This window comes from Rhinolophus sinicus, chromosome 2 (assembly GCF_057876585.1).
Source record: "Rhinolophus sinicus isolate RSI-liver-muscle chromosome 2, RSI-T2T, whole genome shotgun sequence".
Taxonomy (NCBI): Eukaryota; Metazoa; Chordata; class Mammalia; order Chiroptera; family Rhinolophidae; genus Rhinolophus; species Rhinolophus sinicus.
This window is the reverse complement of record NC_142502.1, coordinates 5598754-5618136: the sequence shown is the minus strand read 5'-3', so window position 1 is coordinate 5618136 and position 19383 is coordinate 5598754. Positions and strand designations below refer to the sequence as shown.

At 42.2% G+C, this 19383-nt stretch overlaps 1 protein-coding gene across 2 annotated transcripts in view; it reads right to left on the bottom strand.

The window, feature by feature from the left end:
- The window catches only part of PRKN (parkin RBR E3 ubiquitin protein ligase), a 1116534-nt gene that overhangs the window by 669321 nt on the left and 427830 nt on the right, over positions 1–19383 (bottom strand). Inside the window, exon 4 of one of the 2 annotated variants that reach the window (XM_074333793.2) lies at positions 14024–14145. In XM_074333793.2, the coding sequence (XP_074189894.2) occupies positions 14024–14145 (122 nt within the window). The remainder of the gene's footprint in view (positions 1–14023; positions 14146–19383) is intronic. The other variant, XM_088795206.1, reaches the window with a different exon arrangement.

Below are 19383 nucleotides of genomic sequence, written 5' to 3'. Positions count from 1 at the left end.
GAAACACAAACTCATGGCTAAACATACTGCTCCAAATTAAAACTAAAGTAATTGAAATCCTTATTAAAAGTTATTCAGGTTGACTAAGAAAACACTAGGAAGGGCAAAATTGCAGGTTAAGAGCATCAAATTCCAGTGTTCTCTGGGTCCTTCATTATTAGTGATTTAAAAATCTTTTTTCTTACCAGGAAAGACTAGTGAGTAATAGTTTAGTCTAAATGACAGCAGCTCTGTGGTATCAAGAGCCCAGATTTCAGCTAATTTTCAGGCCTTATTATCTTGATACCATGGAATAGAACATAATAGATACTGGAACATCTATCACATGACATTTATCAAAGAAGGTGTCAGCGGCATCCATGGCCGCAACCAAGATGGAGCCTCCAAAATATAAATCAAAGGAAGTATAGCAGCATCTCAGAAGGAAAGGATGACAGTGATCTTTCATACTTAAAATATTTTAAATGCCTTAGGGAACCTACGGAGCTACTAGTGTTAAAAATAATGATGCACCAACTAAAGCTACACAGCTCTGCGCTGAGAGAGGAGGCAATGCAGCCGAATGAGGGAATCTTTAGAGAGTTTTCAAACCATGTGGGTTCAAGTGAGAGCCCCGCCTCTTACTTTGGTTTCTTTGGTGATCCTCAGCGTCTCTATGCAGCTCACAGACTTTTCTCTGGTGTGAATAATGATAGCTAGTGCCTAACCTTTCCCAATTCACGGGGTTGTCATATGAATCAAGCCAATGTGCTAGGAAATATTTTTAAGGTGTTAAAGGTGCTACAGATTCAGTCTATGTAGTATATTATTAGAGATTTCAACTGGAGCACCAGGTACAATAAATATTCTAAGCCAAGAGAATATGCAGATTTACAAATCTAAACCGCAGTGATAGGACTTTACAAATGGATTTTTATTATTTTAGAGCAGTTTTCAGTTCACAGCAAAAGTAAGTGGAAAGCACAAAGTTTGCATATAAGCCACGTCCAACACATGACATAATTTTTGAAATGCCTCACCAATGTTGTGTGTTAAGGTTGGTTTTTGTAGATTGGGTGGAGATAATTCAGGAAGATGATTTCTTTGTTGAAAATGACCTTGTATCAACATCCCCACACAATGAGACCCCCCCGCCCCATCTTAAATCAAGAGAGAAGGGCATCAGTGGAATAATTCAGAGAGCTGACATGGCTTTTATAGAGTTGGAGGGGAAGTGGTGAGCTAGGGTCTGTGTCCCACTGGGGTAATCTAAAAGACTAGTGGCCTGTTGATACAGTTGTGTTGGCCTCCATCTGTGATCCCAGTTTGTTACAACAAATTATGTGTTAGCGTTCCTCCTTGGAAAATGAGAAAGAGCTCCACTAATGCCATCTTACAGTCCACCCAGGAAGAGAAAAGGTAGATGGAGAACAAGTAGAGACACCAGGAGCTATGGGAGGAATCGTCACAGGGAGAGATGCATCAACACCTCACTGGAGGTAAAGGTGAAAGTCCCACGACAGCCTGTGAACAGCCTACAGGAGCCAACGAGACAGAGTCTGCTCTTCACACTTGCCAGCTCCTGGGAGCTCCAACACAGCCCAGTCAAGTAAGTTAACCAGTCAAGTAAGAACTGTCTCTGCCCCTTTTCTTAGCTCTGTCATCTTGTTTCAACACTGAGACATCGGGAACTGAAGGGAGCAAGAAGATACAACAGGATGGACGCTCAGAAGGGGAGGGAGAAGGGCGGCCCCTCCCGCGGTCCCTCCAGCAGGCGCACAACACAGGCCCTAACAGGAGTACGGGAAAGCTTTGTGTTGGGCTGGTTGATTGTGTTTCATGAGACTGACCACTGTTCTTTGCTGAACCAAAGTTGTATTTGAAATTTAAAGTTGTCCGTTTGGCCTGGCAGACTCTGCCACCGATAAAGAGGCTGTGGCTGTGCGTTTGGTGAAAACCACGAGAGCATCCTTAGCGACAGGAACACGGCTCAGACCCAGCTGGAGCAATTGTGCTGTTTAAGCTGCAAAAGGCTTGTACTGGAACTGCCTGGAGCTGCCTTACAAAGATCACTGCCAGGTGTCACGGTTCAAGAGACTCCACCTGCACCATCATCAACAACGTCATCAAGGGGCAGTGTTTTCAGCCCCTCACTGGGGGCTGCCACACCTGTTTTCTCTGAACTGTCATGTCTCCACTTCTCAACTCTCCAATCTCAATACCATCACCGGTCCATGAAGAAGTACCTAGGTACATGACTTCTTTTACCTTTCTACAATTCAGTTTCCTTCTCAAGAACATTCTGGTCAGCCCTAGCCTGTCCACACAAGCCCTATCCAAATTCAAACAGTCGGCCGCTGGTCCTGAGGCCCGTACAACCCTGTTCTAACAATGATTTTTCCGTCACACTCTCGCCGTATCTCTCAAGGCTTTGAAGCTAGTCACAGAAAAGCAAATTTCTTTGCAGTGAAGCAACGCATGTAGTCTTTCTTACATCTGAAAGTCAAGTTTAGTAGAGAAAGGAAGACATGGAAAGTGAATCATTTTAGCTGTGGTAAACATATGAAGAACTGCCAGATGGAAGAGTTCTTGGATTTTGTTCTTTATTTACAAAAAGCAGAGCTAGAAGTTATGGGTGAAGACAGATTTCAGGTCAAATAACTCTCTATCAATAAGAGTTCTGTAAATGAAAACAGCTGACCTGAGAAGCAATGATTCCTTCATCACTAAAGGCTCTAGCAGAAGACAGATGACCAAACACCGAGTATTTATTACAAGAGCGATTTTTGTATCAGGAGGGAATTGAGATCGCATGACTCCAAGGTCCATTCTTATTCTGAGACTATGGATAGGCCGAGGCATACAGTGACAATGATACCATTCATTCAATTATTCATTCAACCCACAAAACGTGTCTAAAAATCTGTGCATCAGGCGCCATGGTGAGCTGCATTCGCTGCATGGAGTACCTGAGTCTAGTAACGGAGTGGAGTAGAGGGGTACCCAAGTAAGGGTCTTTTAGTTTTTGTTCACATTCCATTTATTTTGTGGTGTTACATATATATATCATCTTTCTGAAATCTCTGTATGTGAAGCTTAAAATCTTAGCTTTACAAAAACATTACACAATTTAAGGTTATATGACATCTGTTTATTCTGACCCTCTTCCTAAACTACTTTAAATGGAATATCCTATTCAGTAATAAAGACAATTAACATGGTTTTTCATTTGTTTTTTGCAAATTATGGAGGAAAAAGCTCTCCTGTCCATGAGATGATGCTGCCAGCTTTCAACAATGGCTGTATCTGATCATTTTAATTGTAGGTCATTTGCCAGGCAGTAGGTCAGTGTACACTTATTAGGATGGCATTCTAAATTAATACGAAATTGCCAATGTACAACTGAAGTTTTAAAAGACATAACGGAAACTCAAGGTCATTCTGACACTACATAGAAATATAATTCTTTGAAATTAGCTAAGAGAACCCTTAGTTTAATCACACTAACAAGTGACTGTAGGTTATAACTGTGATCAGAGGTGCCAGTGGCCCTTGTAGGGCTCATGCCGTGAACTCTAACTTGATTAGGATTAAACCCTCCAATAAACCAGGGGAGCTAGCGAGTCATTTAAGAAAGTCATAATCCATGAGAGCGTCCCCTTTAATTGTCATGTTTTCCTCGTTTCCAAGGACACCAGTACTCTTCTATTTTCTCTTCACTAAAGAAAAACATCCATGTTTTCCTTCATACCCAGTTCCTGAATCTCCATCCAACTTCAGGAAATGGAGCCTAGTAAATTTGACTCTTTTCAGGAAAAACCTGTAGAGCAGGGCTCTACCCCACCCCCACCTCCGCAAGCCTCCCCACCATGTTCCATCCTAGCAGAAATGTGGATGCTTCCAATAGGAATCTGAGCTTGGGTTCCCCATACTGAACTCTAAGTTTGGCTCCTTTCTCAGTGTGGACCCAAGAAAGGTCAATTAACGTCTCCGTTTCCCATCTGGCTTCAATGATGTATTTATGCAGGAAGCTTGATATTCCCCAATGGAAGACACGTGAATGCGTAAGTACCGATGCTTCTGTAACCTAACTGCAAAAACATATCAGTCCTGATCGGTACTGTCTTGCCTAATTCTGTAGCAGGGTTTTTCAGTGGGACTTCCTGCCCTCCCCCCATCCTGAACACACACATACAATTTATGAAAGCTACGCAATATACTTGTTCTTTATAAAGCATGGACAAAAGATCTACTATGGAGTAAGATAGGGCTACTCAATTGTATTTATATTTCCCCAATGAGGTTTTGGGGCCATTTACTTCTTAAGCAAAGAACAAATAAAATAACTTGGTGCCCTACATATCTTTTTTTCTTTCCACAATTGATAAAGTTTCTAAGTGGTCAAATAGATAATATACCAGTTTCATTCTGTAGAAAAACAGGGAGCTATATTTATGTATAAAAACAAACACTGAAACAATGGTGGCATTTCACACACAAAAATAAGTTCAAGGCTGGCCACATCCCTAGAGTAGCCATACTGATACAAATAGAGTATATAATAGCATTACTTAGACTCTGTTACAAAATTGACGAATTCATGAAAGTGATCTAAAATAAGGATGCATTTACAAATATGGCAGCCATCAGTCATTGCCCACCCAATGTCCGTTTCATCCTCTCTCTTTATTAAGAGAACTCTAATTTTGACTGGAAAAGCAATGGGCCCAAACCAACAAATAATAATAATAATAATACGGGACTAAGACAACCATGGCTAGTCCTGTTCAACTCTGGAAAACACTTCCTTTTCAAGTTTCCTTGGTAATTTTCAGTGGCCGTCTGACCAAATTGCGAACAATGAGGTGTAAGAAGAAGCCTGTAAGGAGGTTTCTGAAACACATTAATGTTCTCATTTCCCTTTCTAAATAAACAAGATAACCATGGCCGCTGCCCATCACCCTGCTCTGCCTGCAGGCTTCATGCTGTGATGCCAGGGCCATGCCACGAAGGACGGTGGGTAATAAAGCTACACACACGGCCCAGTCAGGGCTTGAGATAACACACATCAGTCCTTATGGGGTCAGCCTTTGTTAACTGACAGTTCTACCACTGTTGGTGGACAATAAACAAAGCAACCCTGGTTTAAAATGTGATACAATTACCTGAAACTTAGAATGAAATAAAAAGTATATGCAAAAATGTTCTTTACAACAACTTTATCTTTTCCTTTATGTTTTATAAATATACTTACGTTGTGATTTTGTCAAAATATTCTATGTAGTCCCAATGAAAATTGCTCTTATAAATGTTTTAAAGGTATCATCCTGAACAGTGACTAAAATTCTAGGTAGTTAAACTAATTTCCAATTAAAGAATCTGGCAGCGCTGCCCAGGGCCCACCTGGTGCCAGAGTGATGCTGGGCTCCCTTCTCCTCCCCACTGTGACATGCCCAGCTCTGGCTTTTGCCCAGATCCTCACATAGGCTCCAAGGAGAAACCTCTTTCGTCCACTCTCTGCTCTCACCTTCCCCTGAACTATGGGCGGAAGCCAACTCCAAAGGGCCATTCTGTTCCCTCCATGCTCCTCTTCTCTCTCCTACCACTCTCCTTCCACCAGATCCTCTGCTAAAACACGGGAGGGATCTCTGAGAGCCATTAAAATGACCCAGAGTTACTCTGAAAAAACTAATGTCTTCATACACATACAACTGCTGTGTTCCACACATGTATGTTCTGTGGCCATTTCTAGGAGCTGGTTCTAGTGAAGTCAGCTAAAGATCAATTCCCCAAACGCTGATTCACCCAGTAAGTGAAAAGCCAATTTATCTAACATAATAATTTATTCTAAGTTTATTTGATTATTTATGAAACCAATACCCTGGTCTTCTGTGCTCTGAGCTCTTGGATCTCTGCCCCGCCCTCAGCATGCCGTGTGCTAAGTTTCATGTCTTTTCCTCTGTTTGCCCTGACTCCCACTAGTAAAGAGGGGACATAAACAAATTTAACATCGCAATGCTCTGAGGAAGACAAAATAGTTCAATTCATACTTGAGACAACTTTAAAAGCCATTGCAACAATCCAACCCAATGTAAAAGGCTGCACACTTTTTAACTGGCTAAAAGAAACACATTTTTGGTAAATCAGCAAATCTTTAATAGAGAAAATAGTTGGAAACTAAAGAAAAAAAATCCTGGAGAAACAAAATAATTAAAATAAAGATTAGGAAGAAAATAGTACAACCAAAAAAGTTCCCATATGAAATGAAGCTTTGATTACGTTCATGAGAATATATGCATAAATATATTCTTGAAGAAAACTTTCATAAGATGAATTCACCTATGATCCGTAGTTTTCAACAAACTAAACATTTCTTAAAATCTGTTTAAAAATATCACTATTTTCAAGATAATCAAATGGAGACTGCAATTACAATATAAGTATAAATTACAAAAGGATGTTTCAAAATATTATCCCTTATGACACACACACACACACACACACACACACACACACACACACACATATTTACATATATATATATATTTTTTGGGGGGGTGGGTAAACCAGTAAATTTGGTAAAATCAGTAAAATAAAAACTAATAAATTAATCTGTAGCCCCTGCGGATGTTGGAGGTAAAGAATATTTATAGGTTTGAACCCTAGGCATGGATTTCCTGAAACTACTGTGAGTTCTAAGAAAATGACACTACTACTACATAGAATTTACTTACATTCTTAAAATTTTAAACCACTTACACTGGCTGACATTGATAGTCTGAAGTGGTTCAGACCACCCCAATTTAAATAGGTCACTTTACATTTAGAATTTGCATACAGTGTACAATATATATGTAAACTTTCAAAATAATGCTTTAATATGCAATAAATAATTAAACTCAGTACTTTACAGTGATACTTTTTTTGTTTTTTGTGTTTTTTTAAGTATTATTTGTTTGTTTGTTTTTTCCTCACAGTGGCTCTTTTCCACTGGTAAAGGGGAAAAAGAAGAAAATATTTTAACCTTTTATCAGTTTCCTCTGGACTGGATAATGGAGCAGCGAGACCTCACAGCATGTGGCTGAGAGGGCTGGAGCCTGCAGTGAGGACCAGAGGACACAGGCGAGAGGTGGGCTTCAGAAAGGTGGGGGCAGGGGCGTCCACTAGGCCCCGAGAGGTCTCATGGCAGCACTGGTGGCAGGATACGGGGCAGAAGTGGACACGGGGGTGCCCCGTACCAGCAGAAGCAAGACCTGGGCTGTGTTCGGCTCCCTCTCAACCCAAAAGCCTTGAAGGAAGATAAGGCCACACAGAAATAGCTTCCCTGTAGTCCTAACACCTTAACACAAATCAGAACAGACGGCAGGTCCAGGTTACACCCTCTCCACTGGGACATCCAAAATGGGCCTTAAAAAAGAAAAATAGTCAATAACGAAATATTAGGTTGGTGCAAAAGTAACTGCAGTTTAAAAGGTTAAAAAATTGTAAAAACCACAATTACTTTTGCACCAACCTAAGAATATGCAATGACTCTTCCGTTACACTCGACACACTCAGAAATGCCTACAATTGAATTGATAAGTAAAAAGAGGAATAATGCATAGTTTTCCGCAGTAAGCTTAGATACATTTCAAGACTTTATTACATGTGAGAGTAGATTCTGATATTAAGAGAAGTAGACTCCTGACCAGCAATTAATCTCTAACAAATATTAAGGAATCATTGTACAGTTAGGCTATATTTCTTTATAAATTTCCTCACATACAGTGCCCCTAATCTATAAACCAATTTTAAATAAAATCCATCATGCCAGGCATTTTACATCTTACTCTGCTTATTGTACCATTTCTCATCGGAAACCTTGGAGCGTTAATGCTATTTCACAGCAGACTGTGGAATTAGAGTGGCAAAGATAAAGTTCTTTTTGAGATAAAGTAATTATAGTGATTGTAGAGGGGAAAAAATCACCCAGAGTTCTAGGCGGCAACCATCTCTTGGATTCTGACTCATTTTAAGACTAATGAACTGAGTGCACACAAACAAGTGTTAATGGTGGATAACTCGGGTTACCCAGAGTTTGTGCTGGAGGGATTAACGATTTGTAACTTAATCAGCACGAAAGCATTCTAGAGGTGTGAGTTTGCAATGTGAGTGCAGCAGTTGCTTCCATGAGTTTTTGAAGGAAACTGTTCACCTGAAGAAATAACAATAAGAACTAACAGTTTCTGAGAGTTCATTATGTGCCAGTTTAATGAGTCAAGCCATTTCATCTTTGCAATAACTTTAATGAATTTTTTTCTTCCATTCTGCAACTAGGAAACTGACACAAAGAAGGTAAGAAATTTGCCCAAAGTCACGCAGCTAATAAGCACAAGAAGCAGAATTCAAACACCACCAGGTAAAAGGACGCAGGCGGCCATTCTCTCCAGCTCTTTCACTTCTCCTGCCCAGTGTGCCACGACGCACCACTGACGCTATGTGTTACCGCATCTCCTCATCCATCTAGCTAGCTTCTATTATTATTAGAATCAATAAATATTTTACTCATCCCTACTGTGTTTTAAGCCTATGTCCTGTCAGAAAAACTAGGCTGCTTCTTCCTATAACAGAAGCTTTTTATTCTACAGGAGGCACCATCCACCGAGAATGTCGACAACGGCGGCATGGCTGTCAGATGGGACTGGGGCTCATCCACCACGCAGGAGAGAGCTCTGTTAGATTAGTGAGCAGACGCCTGCAGGGGTGAGGAGGAAGAGCCCTCTACAATGATCCCCAGGGACAGACTCCTCTGTGTCAATAAGCATCATATTCTAACGAAACTTCCTCAGCCCCGGAAAAATTGTTAACAATCACACCATCTCTGGGAGTCTTGTGTCTGTATAAATCGGTGCTGGGAAATCTCCGAGAGCTTGCGCTAAAAGTTGCATCTGACTGTTGATCTTGCTTCCTCACTGGAAGGCTCACTCTTCACCCCACATGCTTATAATTTAATACTCGGACAGACAGTAGAAGGAAACATACCTCGTGACATTCTAACCTTGAGTTTGGCAGGATGCAAGGGGGAAGGCAGAGGACAAGCATCATTAAGCCTCTTGGTAGTGTTTCTTTTTTTAATACAAATTCCTTCTCTAATTTCTAGTTTTTCTAAAAACAGTGTATGGTCTACATATCTTGGGAAACCTTCCTTTTTCTGTCTCCTCTTCTGTTAAGCGGGAAAATAAGCTGAGGATGTGACTTAGTCATCATCTGACGTTCCACACTAATGAGGGAAACAGTGATGGCACCGGTTGTTTTAAATTATCCATTTTATTGTTCAAGAACAGAGTCAGAATCGTATATGCATGAGCAGAACCATCTTCACTTCTGTGTCCCACCCTGTGTCATTTCTGTGTGATCTTAAGTGGACGGGCTCTGAACAGGCAATAGAAAATGGGATGCTTGCCATGTTTTTTCAATCAGCCATTGTTCCCTGTTTTCCAGTGACCTTTCATATTCCTACCGGCTATTCTGATTAGTGGAAACCCTAGTTGAGGTCAGCACGGAATAAAGAAGATAGTGCGATTTGGAGACAGAAGAAAACCTGGTGCCCAGGCGGATTTGCAACATGCCCTCAAGGCGAGGCCAAAACTTCAGACGTCAGTTTCCCCATCCTTAACCCCACGACAGGAACGTTTATCCATCTTCCTCGACAATTTCTTATGGGGATCATATTAAGTAGGAAACATTGAAACAGTTAAACCTCAGTGCATTATGCATGAGTGACCGCTCATTAGTACTGCATGCAAATCTTAAATAGTGCAGAGGAAATGTTGGAATTATGAATAAATCCTCCAAAACAAGAAAAAAAAATTAGAAGGTTACTATCAAGATTCATGAAAGGCATGGGGCTTGTTGCAGACTGATTTCTCCAGACCAGAAAAAAATAAAACAACATTAAAAAAATAAGCCAGGTGGCTAAGTAGGTTCCAATTTTTCTCTTTGTATATAAAAAGCTCCATGCAGAAGTTCAGACAAACCACACACAGTTCCACCATAACTAGTCAGCCACACAAGAACCTATTTCTTTCCTTTTTTTTTTTTTTTAACCATTGCTCCTGACCAGAGAAAACTGTGTAAGTTGCAGATCTTTATAAATTTCAGGAAAATGAAAGCGAATACTTGACTACTCTCTACATAGAAATCTTTCCTATCGGCAGGTTCGGCACCTGCTCCATCAATGCCAAGTCTGAGTTGCAGATTATTCGGCAACGTGACAGGTCACCAGCTCCACAGTGACATCGTTTAAAGCTTCTGTTGAGTGTGTATTTGTTGGTATTAACACAACATTGAAATGCCTGCTGTGCTCAATCGCCAGGTGCCAGTTATGCTCCATCTACCGTGTTGCCCCGAAAATAAGACCTAACCGGAAAATAAGCCCTCGCATGATTTTTCAGGATGACATCCCCTAAACATAAGCCCTAATGTGTCTTTTGGAGCAAAAATTAATGTAAGACCAGGTTTTATTTTGGGGGAAACACAGCAGTAACTGTACTGAAAATTTGAATCAAGGAATCTTTACGTCACAGCTAAGATCGTCCTTTTCCTTAAATCCTTAAGCATATTTTTCCAAGAGCATTTTTGAATGATAATTTAAGTAAGGGGTTTAGTGAGATACCAGGACATTGATTACCAGACTTGCAGAACAAGCAATCTATCCTAGAAAAGGCCACGGCTTCCCGGAAACACAGAGGACTTTTCACTCCTGGTGCCAATGTTTGTTAAGTGTGAAATTTGGACTCATTACTTAACCTCATGGAGTCTCTTCATTAAAAACATTGGATGTTAACACCTACTTCGCAGGTCTGTCATGAGAATTAGAGAAAAATACAAGTACTAGAATATACACATAAGGGAGAAAATAAATACATTTTGCAAAACAATCATAATTGCTCTGACGAGTATGACCACAAAATGCCAAGTAGAATCACTAAAGCATGTGGATCTGTGGGAAAGTTCAAGGACAGAGGACGTTCATTCAACATCATTAGTTCTGTGCCCTAATATGGGCAAGACACTGTGTGAAGTGTTGAAAATATACCAGGGACCCCAACTGACAAGTGATCTGATCTTATGAGGCTTACAGATTCTTGCAATGTAGACAAATGGGCAATTGCACCGAATGTGGAACAGAAATTTGATGATATCTGTAATAATGGACATGAAATTTTGACCTGTCAGGGGAGAAAATGATGAGGGGAAAGGAGAGCTAGCTCTAGAAAAACTTAAGAGGGGGAGTAATGGAGGAAGGAATAAAAGTCTGAATTTAATAATCAAACGTGGAGCAGTTCTGGGAGCCGACAAAGTCTGGGGTGGCCGTGGGAGTGGGCATCTGATTTGGGGCTGGTCCTGGTGAGCAAGGTGAGATGACGTCAGCACATAGCTCTTGATGACCGAGCCGGGGGTGGAGCTTCCACTTTTCTGAATAGAGTCAGCCAAAGCCGGGATTGATTCGTGAAGTAGACTTCAGTGTGCGCGTGTGTGTGTGTGTGTGTGTGTGTGTGTGTGTGTGTGTGTAAGTATATGTGAAAATAATAATAACATAACAATAATAATAGAGCACTTAAGATTTCTAAGTAATTTTGGTCCAGCTATCATTCTAAGTATTCTTCATTTCTGAGTAAGCTTCAGAACAAACAAGAAATAGATACCGTGTCCTGGTTAACCGATGTCCCCAAGGTCACATAGGTAGGCAGAATGAAGTGGGATGCACCCCAGGCAGCCCAGCTCCCAGTCGTCTTCTGAAACTCACACCGTGTGCCTCACGGGGACACCTCACTTTCACTGAGCTGGCTGCACGCCAGGCTCTTCTCAGCACCTGAGAGGCATGTGCCACGCAACCCCGACCACACTCTGCTTGTTTTCCTTGTTCTGTCTCTTTTCTACTTTTCCCTGATGGAACATGTTTTTAAATGAGAAATTTCACAGAAAATTCCACATTTATGGTTTCTGTTTATTAAATAAAAGATCAGGCACACCAAGCCCCCTATGTCCCCGCCCCCATTTGCTAACACCTGGCAGGAGCTGCCTCCTGTCTGTGGGCCGTGGGCCCTCCCACCTCCCATGGTCCTCACCAGCCCCCAGTGCACATACCTGATTCAGTTTTTAAATCACCTGTCTGATCACTGGGGCTATTTCAGTATGTGGGCCTTAGAGTAAATGCATGTGTGTGGTGAACGGAGGAAAAGCACAGAGCTTACAAATGTAGATCACACAGCCCAGTAGGAATCCTTACCCTACCATTACGAGCTCTTGTTTCTTTTAATCTCTTTAAGCCTCTTTTTTTCTCCAATCTAAAACAGAGTTGCTAATGGTACTTAGCTCAGAGTGTTCGGAAATAATTAAATGAGATAACCCATGACAAGAACTAAGCTTGGAGTTCCATAATAATTGTCTATTATTCTTTCCATCACGGACAGTCAGGGGTTAACATAAGTAGCCCACATCCACCAACTGCCTGAGGTGTGGGGCAGAAGAGGTTACGGGTTGCTGGTTACTGCCCTGGGAAGGCTGGGGGTAGAGGAGAGAATCAGGTGGAAGGAAAGTTTCCTGGGACGACATGTCTCCCAGCAGCCGCAGGGCCCGGGGACACCTCAGGGAAAGCTCCACTGTGGTGCGTAAGGACACACGTTGGTGTCATTCACGGATTTTTCCTCCTACGTGGGCTTGTCTGTGTAGCCAAAATGTTGTACCACAGTGAAACATGGAATTACAGGTTTTGAGTCACTGCAGCGTTTTCCCCAGGCTTGAGGTGAGGATGCATGAGCTCCCCTGTACTGGGTGCATCCTACAGACTCGTGAGCCATTATGTCCATTCTCTGGGCCACCACCCCAATGCAGGCCCTTTCAACGTGTAAATGGTTGATTAACTAACCTCTCTGCCTTCAATCTGCCACCACCTTCAGTCCAATGACAAAATTCCACAGCACTCATAAACAGTTCCAAACATCATTTCATGCCTCACCTCCATTTTTACCATTTTGCATTGTCTCCCCACCGTCTGCAGGATGAAATCTAACTTCTCTAGCCACCACTGGGGCCTGCTGTGCTAATGGGGGGGGGGGGGGCCTTGTCTCCACGTCAGCCCCTGGTCCCCAAAGCGCTTCATCCTCCTGTGCCACCTGGGTTGTGTTCTCTCCGCAGAGATGGCCAGAGTGCCCTCCGTGACCCCACGCGCACGTTCACACCCACAGCAGATGTACCACGTCCTACACAACCATCACACTCGGGCTGGCTGGGTCCGTGCTTCACACCAGAATCATCAAGCCTTCTCGCTCAAGGGCCAAAGAGTAACGTGTCGTATGTCACGTTCTGCAGGCCACCCAGTGTCACAATGTCTCAACCTGGTGCTTGCACGCAGACAGCATGGACGGAAATGGGTGGGGCCATGTGCCAATAAAACTTTATTACGGAACTGGAATTGACACTCAGAGTGCTCACGGGTCGCACAACCTTCTTCTTCTTCTGTTTCCAAAACACTTAAAAATCTTTCTAAAACACATCCTTCCCCTGTGGACTGTACAGAAACAAGCGGAGGCCGCAGCAGCCGGCAGCTTGCTGGTCCTGTTGCACAGGCATACTGTTCAGTGACCCACAACTTCCCTTCCCACCGTTTTATCGAGGCGGAACATTTAGCAGCCGCCAGTGCACCGTGTTCAGTGAACAGCCCAGTGAGTACTGACATGTGTAGACAAACATGTTCCCACCACAGACCAAGGTAGGAAGACTTTCCGGTATCTTAGAAAGCTCTTGGAAGGCACCCTCCCAAGCTGAACCTCTTTTTGTTTGAAAAGCAGTCCATCTTCCTTTCAATAGGCCTGAACTATGAAGCAATGGGGGCAATGGCAGTGAACTACTGAACTTTTACAAAGTAGCGTATTTTAAAATGGAACTTCCGATACCATTAACCATGTGATAAACACAGTGACATCTGATTAGAAACTCCAAAGGCAACCCTAGAAATATGCGTTCATTTTTCTGGGCAGTCTCTGCCAACACACAAACTTACCTGGGCCAAGGTGAGCGTGGTTTGTTGGCAGGTACCGCACCGCACCCTGAGTTTTCCTGGTTGCACTTGTTGACAGGGGTCTTTGCAGTAGACATAAAAGCTGTTGTAGGCGGGTCTACCTGCTGGGGGAAAACGAAGCAGAGGAAGTCGCCAGTCAGTGCTGAGTCCAACAGAGACAAACTTTAGAACTGACTCCTCAGGAGCATTTTGAAATATTGATGGGCTAAAGATTCCAACAAGGATACAACCATTTAATTTAGAAAATCCAGCTTCATGCTCCAAAGAGTGAAAAGCTTTTCTTCTTGCCAACAGCCCTGTGACTTCCTCAGCCGACTAAGTGACCTGCTGCCAAGAGAGCTGGCCAAGTGTGTTTGCAACACAGGGAAACTAAACGCACCCTTTGCGGCTGAATTTTTTTAAAAGGATGGGAGATGTAGAGACTATTGGAAATTTAGAAACCAGTGCTCCTGAATTCTATTTCATGCTTCTGTACACAGTTGTGAAGGCTCCGGATTTCTCCTCTGTACATCTTATCCATCGGGGCCTACCAGCCCATTTTTCATGACATCACAATTCGCTGGGTTTCCAGTGAAGACTTTGCAACACACAGTCACACTAAAGGAAGACAAGCGTGGACAGACACATGCACGGAAATGGGTGCTTTGCATTTCATTCTGGTTTCTCTACCCAGACAAGGGCCATTCAGACAACACGTTTTCAAGAGTAAAAGCTGGACAAAACTGAAAAAAAAAAAATTAACTACCTCTGATCATTTCTGTCAAATGTCCCCACATAGGGATGATATTATTCCATAAATCAGGAGAAACTTTCTAAGTGGTTTCACACTTCCATGTCTCCAAAGAACGAACTTTATGCAGCAGTACTTACCAGTAACATAACCGACTTCCTAAATTTCTAAAAGGACTAAATACTTCTTTGAATCCCTATCTCACGTTGTGCCGAATGGGAGTTACATAAGGTCATGGCATAAAATTGTGTTTAAAAGTTTAGTATTATCATCAAGATGATCTTTGATCGTTACGAATGTAAACCTTGAACCTCCCAAATGCAGAAAAAATGAGAAAAAAGAGATGCTAAGGTCTTATGCAGCTCCATTCGTTTTACCAATTTACAAAAAGACCCTCTGTAGACACAGAATTGTCACTTGTTTAGCCATTGTACTAATAGTAGGTGACAGTACTTTGCAAAATGTAGAGCACGATAAAGATACTGGCTTTCATATTTTTTTGTCATCTGTTGGCAATATACTTTATAATCCTTCGCCTCCAGAGACGGATGTCTGGCTTTCAGGGTGAAAAGGGAAATATAGATATAACTTTGTAGTGATAAGAAATGGTGGTTTTCTGACTCTTCTTTGTAACTTTAGTGCCTTAATGTACAAGATATTCAAGTCTACAAATATAATATTGTTAGCAATATAATAATTACACAAAATATATTCTTAAGGTTTTATGTATATCATAAAAGCAACTGATAGAAACATATATTGAGGTCCTAGAAATGCCATGATAACTGACAACATCAGAAGATCACAAGAACTGACCATTTTAACGTGCACTATGATGAGCTTAGTGACAGAGCTAGGACTCTTTATTGTTACAGCCTTTATCAGCAATATGAACAAATCCGATTTCACCATTTTGAAAACCAACCATAAAGGTTAAACAATATAAAAGGAGGAAGAAAAGGAATGGGAGGAGGGAAATCTGACAAAGGGGAGTCAAGCCTGCAAAGACAGTAGCATTGCTGAAAGAACATATAGCAACAGTTTTATGATTGTAAACAAGGCATCTCAGAAACTGCAGGAAACTGGTCTCTCTCTCTCTCTCTCTCTCTCTCTCTCTCTCTCTCTCTCTCTCTCTCTGTCCCCCCCCCCGCCCCCACCCTTAGGGCAATTGCAACGTCTGCAATATTGTTTCAACTAATGATACCTCTAGGCAGAATGTGAAGACTGGGGACCCCTCCACCTCTGTGTAATAATACAGCCTTCACTAAAGGCCTTAGAAGTGAGTGGGAAATACTGCATGCCAACACCGTGGCCCCTAAGCACACGGGGTGACTTGGCGCTTCCCAGAGCCAGCCGCTAGCTGGGATTGATTAATAGCCATCTAAGGAAGACCAAGGTCAGGCCAGTCCTGGCTATGGCACATTTCAAGCTGTTGGCTCTACTTGGTCAAGCAGTGGAGGCTTCAGGTAAATCTTGAGCTCCTGTTTCCAGGAGGGCGTCAAACTTGTGTGGCTCCACGGCACTACTGAGAGTTGGCAAGCGTCTCTACGCCACCCTGAGACCAGCGTGTACAGGACAGCAGTAAGAACGCACAGCGCCCGATGTTCTTACGGGCAATGCCCCCATCGGCCGGACTGAGGTCTGAGGTGCGGCCTCTCCAACATGCGGCCACAACTCCTAAGGCAACAGCGAGGTGATTCTGCAAATGACCTGAAAACCTCGTCTCTAGGTCCGTAACTAGAGACTGACATGAATCTCACCCCTTTTACTTCAGCTTGGGTCTTAAACTCCTTTCCCTCTCCTAATCCAGTCTTCTATATGGCAACCCCTCCCACCCAAAACAAGCAAAGCGACTTGTGTTTGTGTTTATAGATGTCCCTGTTTGTTTTAGAATAATAGTTTTCTCTTTTTTAAAAATAATTTATTGGGGTGACAATTGTTAGTAAAATTACATAGATTCCAGGTGTACAATTCTGTGTTACATCATCTATAAATCCCAGTGTGTGTTCACCACCCAGAGTCAGTTCTCCTTCCATCACCATATATTTGATCCCCCTTACCCTCATCTCTCACCCCCCACCCCCTTACCCTCTGGTAACCACTAAACTATGTCTGTGTCTATGATAATAGTTTTCAAACTAGAGAAATATTTCAAAAATTGTTCAAATTATATCCTTCACTGTAATCCACCAATTGTGAACGTTTTGCACAGTTTAGTGTACCCTGTCACATATACTACACACAAACACATTTTTTGTTGTTGAATCATTTGTAATTAAGTTGCAGCTATTATTGTACTCACCTCTAAATGCTAAAATGACTTTTTTTTCAATAAAACCATAGTTTATTTATCTCAGTTTTTCTCTCCCACTTTGTCTGGTTAACATAATCATTAGTGAAGTCTCCTCTTTTCCCTTATTCTGTGAGGGATTTGGTAGTTTCCGCAGTCCTATTTATAGACTAATCAAGTACTTTCAGAACATGGCAGTGGTTTGCAAGCTGTTCAAAGGTATCGAACCAAAACATCAGGATTCTTTAGTCAAAATATCGGGGATTGTTTAGTCAAAGCAGGGGGGATTCTTTAATCATAGGTGATGCTAAGTTAAACCAAGTCCTCTCACTGCCGGACTTATGGACTCTTAAGACCAGAAGTACAGAGTGTAGCACATCCCAAACTTTATCTGACCTCAGAAGCCTTCCTTTTATGGAACAGTTTATGAAACTGTATTTCTACAAAAGAAAAAAAGGGTGAACAATTGGAGTAAGGATTCAGCCCACTGTGTGGGCCTGATCTACAGTAAGCTAAGCAGCTAATGTTTATAAACTCAACTTTATCAGACATTCCCGAAGAGCCTGCTGACAATTAAACTCTCTCCTCCACCCCAAACCACTGACAAACCAATATAATTACTATACAATGAGCCAGGAAGGTTGATCTACTGATGTAATGATTTTACAGAGTAAAGTATATTCGTCTCATACTGAAGTTCTTTCATTTTTTTTCTTGATAGAGGTTAAAAGCACAGTGTTCAGAATCCTTTTAGAGTATGAGTCACTGTCCATTCAAAGCATCCAGAGGGTTTCTCCCTTTCCCTAGCATTATAATTTTACCATTATCTTTAGTTTTCTCTCCTGCCTCATTGGGTTACCACAATCCTTAGTCACGTCTCCTCTCTTCCCGTATTCTCTGTTCTTGGTCCGAAAACTATCTAAAATATAAATAACAATATCCACCATACCAAGTAAAGCCCCTATTTAAAAAGAAAATATATTATTTGCTTTAACTTTCTGAAAAGCAGCATAATCAGTGGTTTTCATTTTTTCTTTCTTTTTTTAATACTAAGTTTAAGGCTCAAAGACATTGTTTTAATAAGACAAATGGATCCTTATGAAAAACCATTCTGATTCTGATGAAAACTTTTCATTGACCTCAGAAGTTTTCATCACTTGTTGTCACAGACAATCAAGACTTTAACTGCTTGGGTAATTTATTTTCTAGTGGTAGGGAGACAGTGAGATTCGACATATTTTATACCTAAATAATTGTTCAGGATTAATAGACTGTCAAACAGCAGGGACACAGTTGATACAAAGTTACATTTGTCACCTGTGAGGGTGTGAAGCAGAACCAGGTACCCACCAGAACTTTCTGTGTGGACATGTTCCTCTCTGCGCTCTCCCCACACAGCAGCCCATTGAAAGTTTGAAATGTAGTTAGGAGCTAGTGAGAAAAGACTCCTCTCGTTTTCATTCTGTTTTTTTTCTTTTGAATTTTAAGCAATTTAAATCACTTAAGCTGCCAAAGTGGACAGCACAGAAGAAAATGATTAACACTGAAGTGTCTGGTCCGCTCTCTTCCTCCCTCGTCAACAGGCATGCAAATAATGATGCTAAGGAGATCTGTCCATCACACCGAGAAGTATCATAGCTTGCTGCTTAGGGTACTAATACAAAACAGTGTTGGCTTGAGAGAAGGGCTGGGGGAAGGCTGGAATCTGAGGCTCTGAGAGACAGGACAGACATGGCTGGGGACTTGGGGACTGTGGAGTGTGAGAGGTACAACAGGGCTTCACTCCCATTTCTCCCTCCACATGCCCAGCAGAGCGAGTCTTGTGTGTGTGGCTGGACAACAGTCGCCCATTCCCTGTTCCAGCTCCACTGCCATCACGACCTTTGAAATCGGACCCATACATTCAAGGTCCGCTTGGAACGGCACACATTAGGAATTCGTCCTTTGATTTCCCCATAAGGATAAGACATCTTCCTAACTAATTACGTCTAAGAGTAGGAAAGTATCTAGCTTAGTCTTGTCACCTTTAAACAGCCGACTTGTCCCAACACCAGCGAAGCAGCATCTGATATGGAGGCTGAGTCCCTGGCATGAAGCGTCCTTCACAGCCTTCAGCCAACGGCTCCCACGCTGCCCAGCCCGCACCTGGTGTTTGCAGCTCCCACACTCCTGCCTCCATCTGACCACAGCCCTGCTCTTACACGTAAATACCAAGGCTAGTGTCTGCCCCACTAGCTCCATTTATCAGCCGTGTTCCCTCACCTTCCCCCTTCCTCTAGTCTCCGAGAGTGTACCTCAGTCTTGTTGGACGCCTATGAGCTC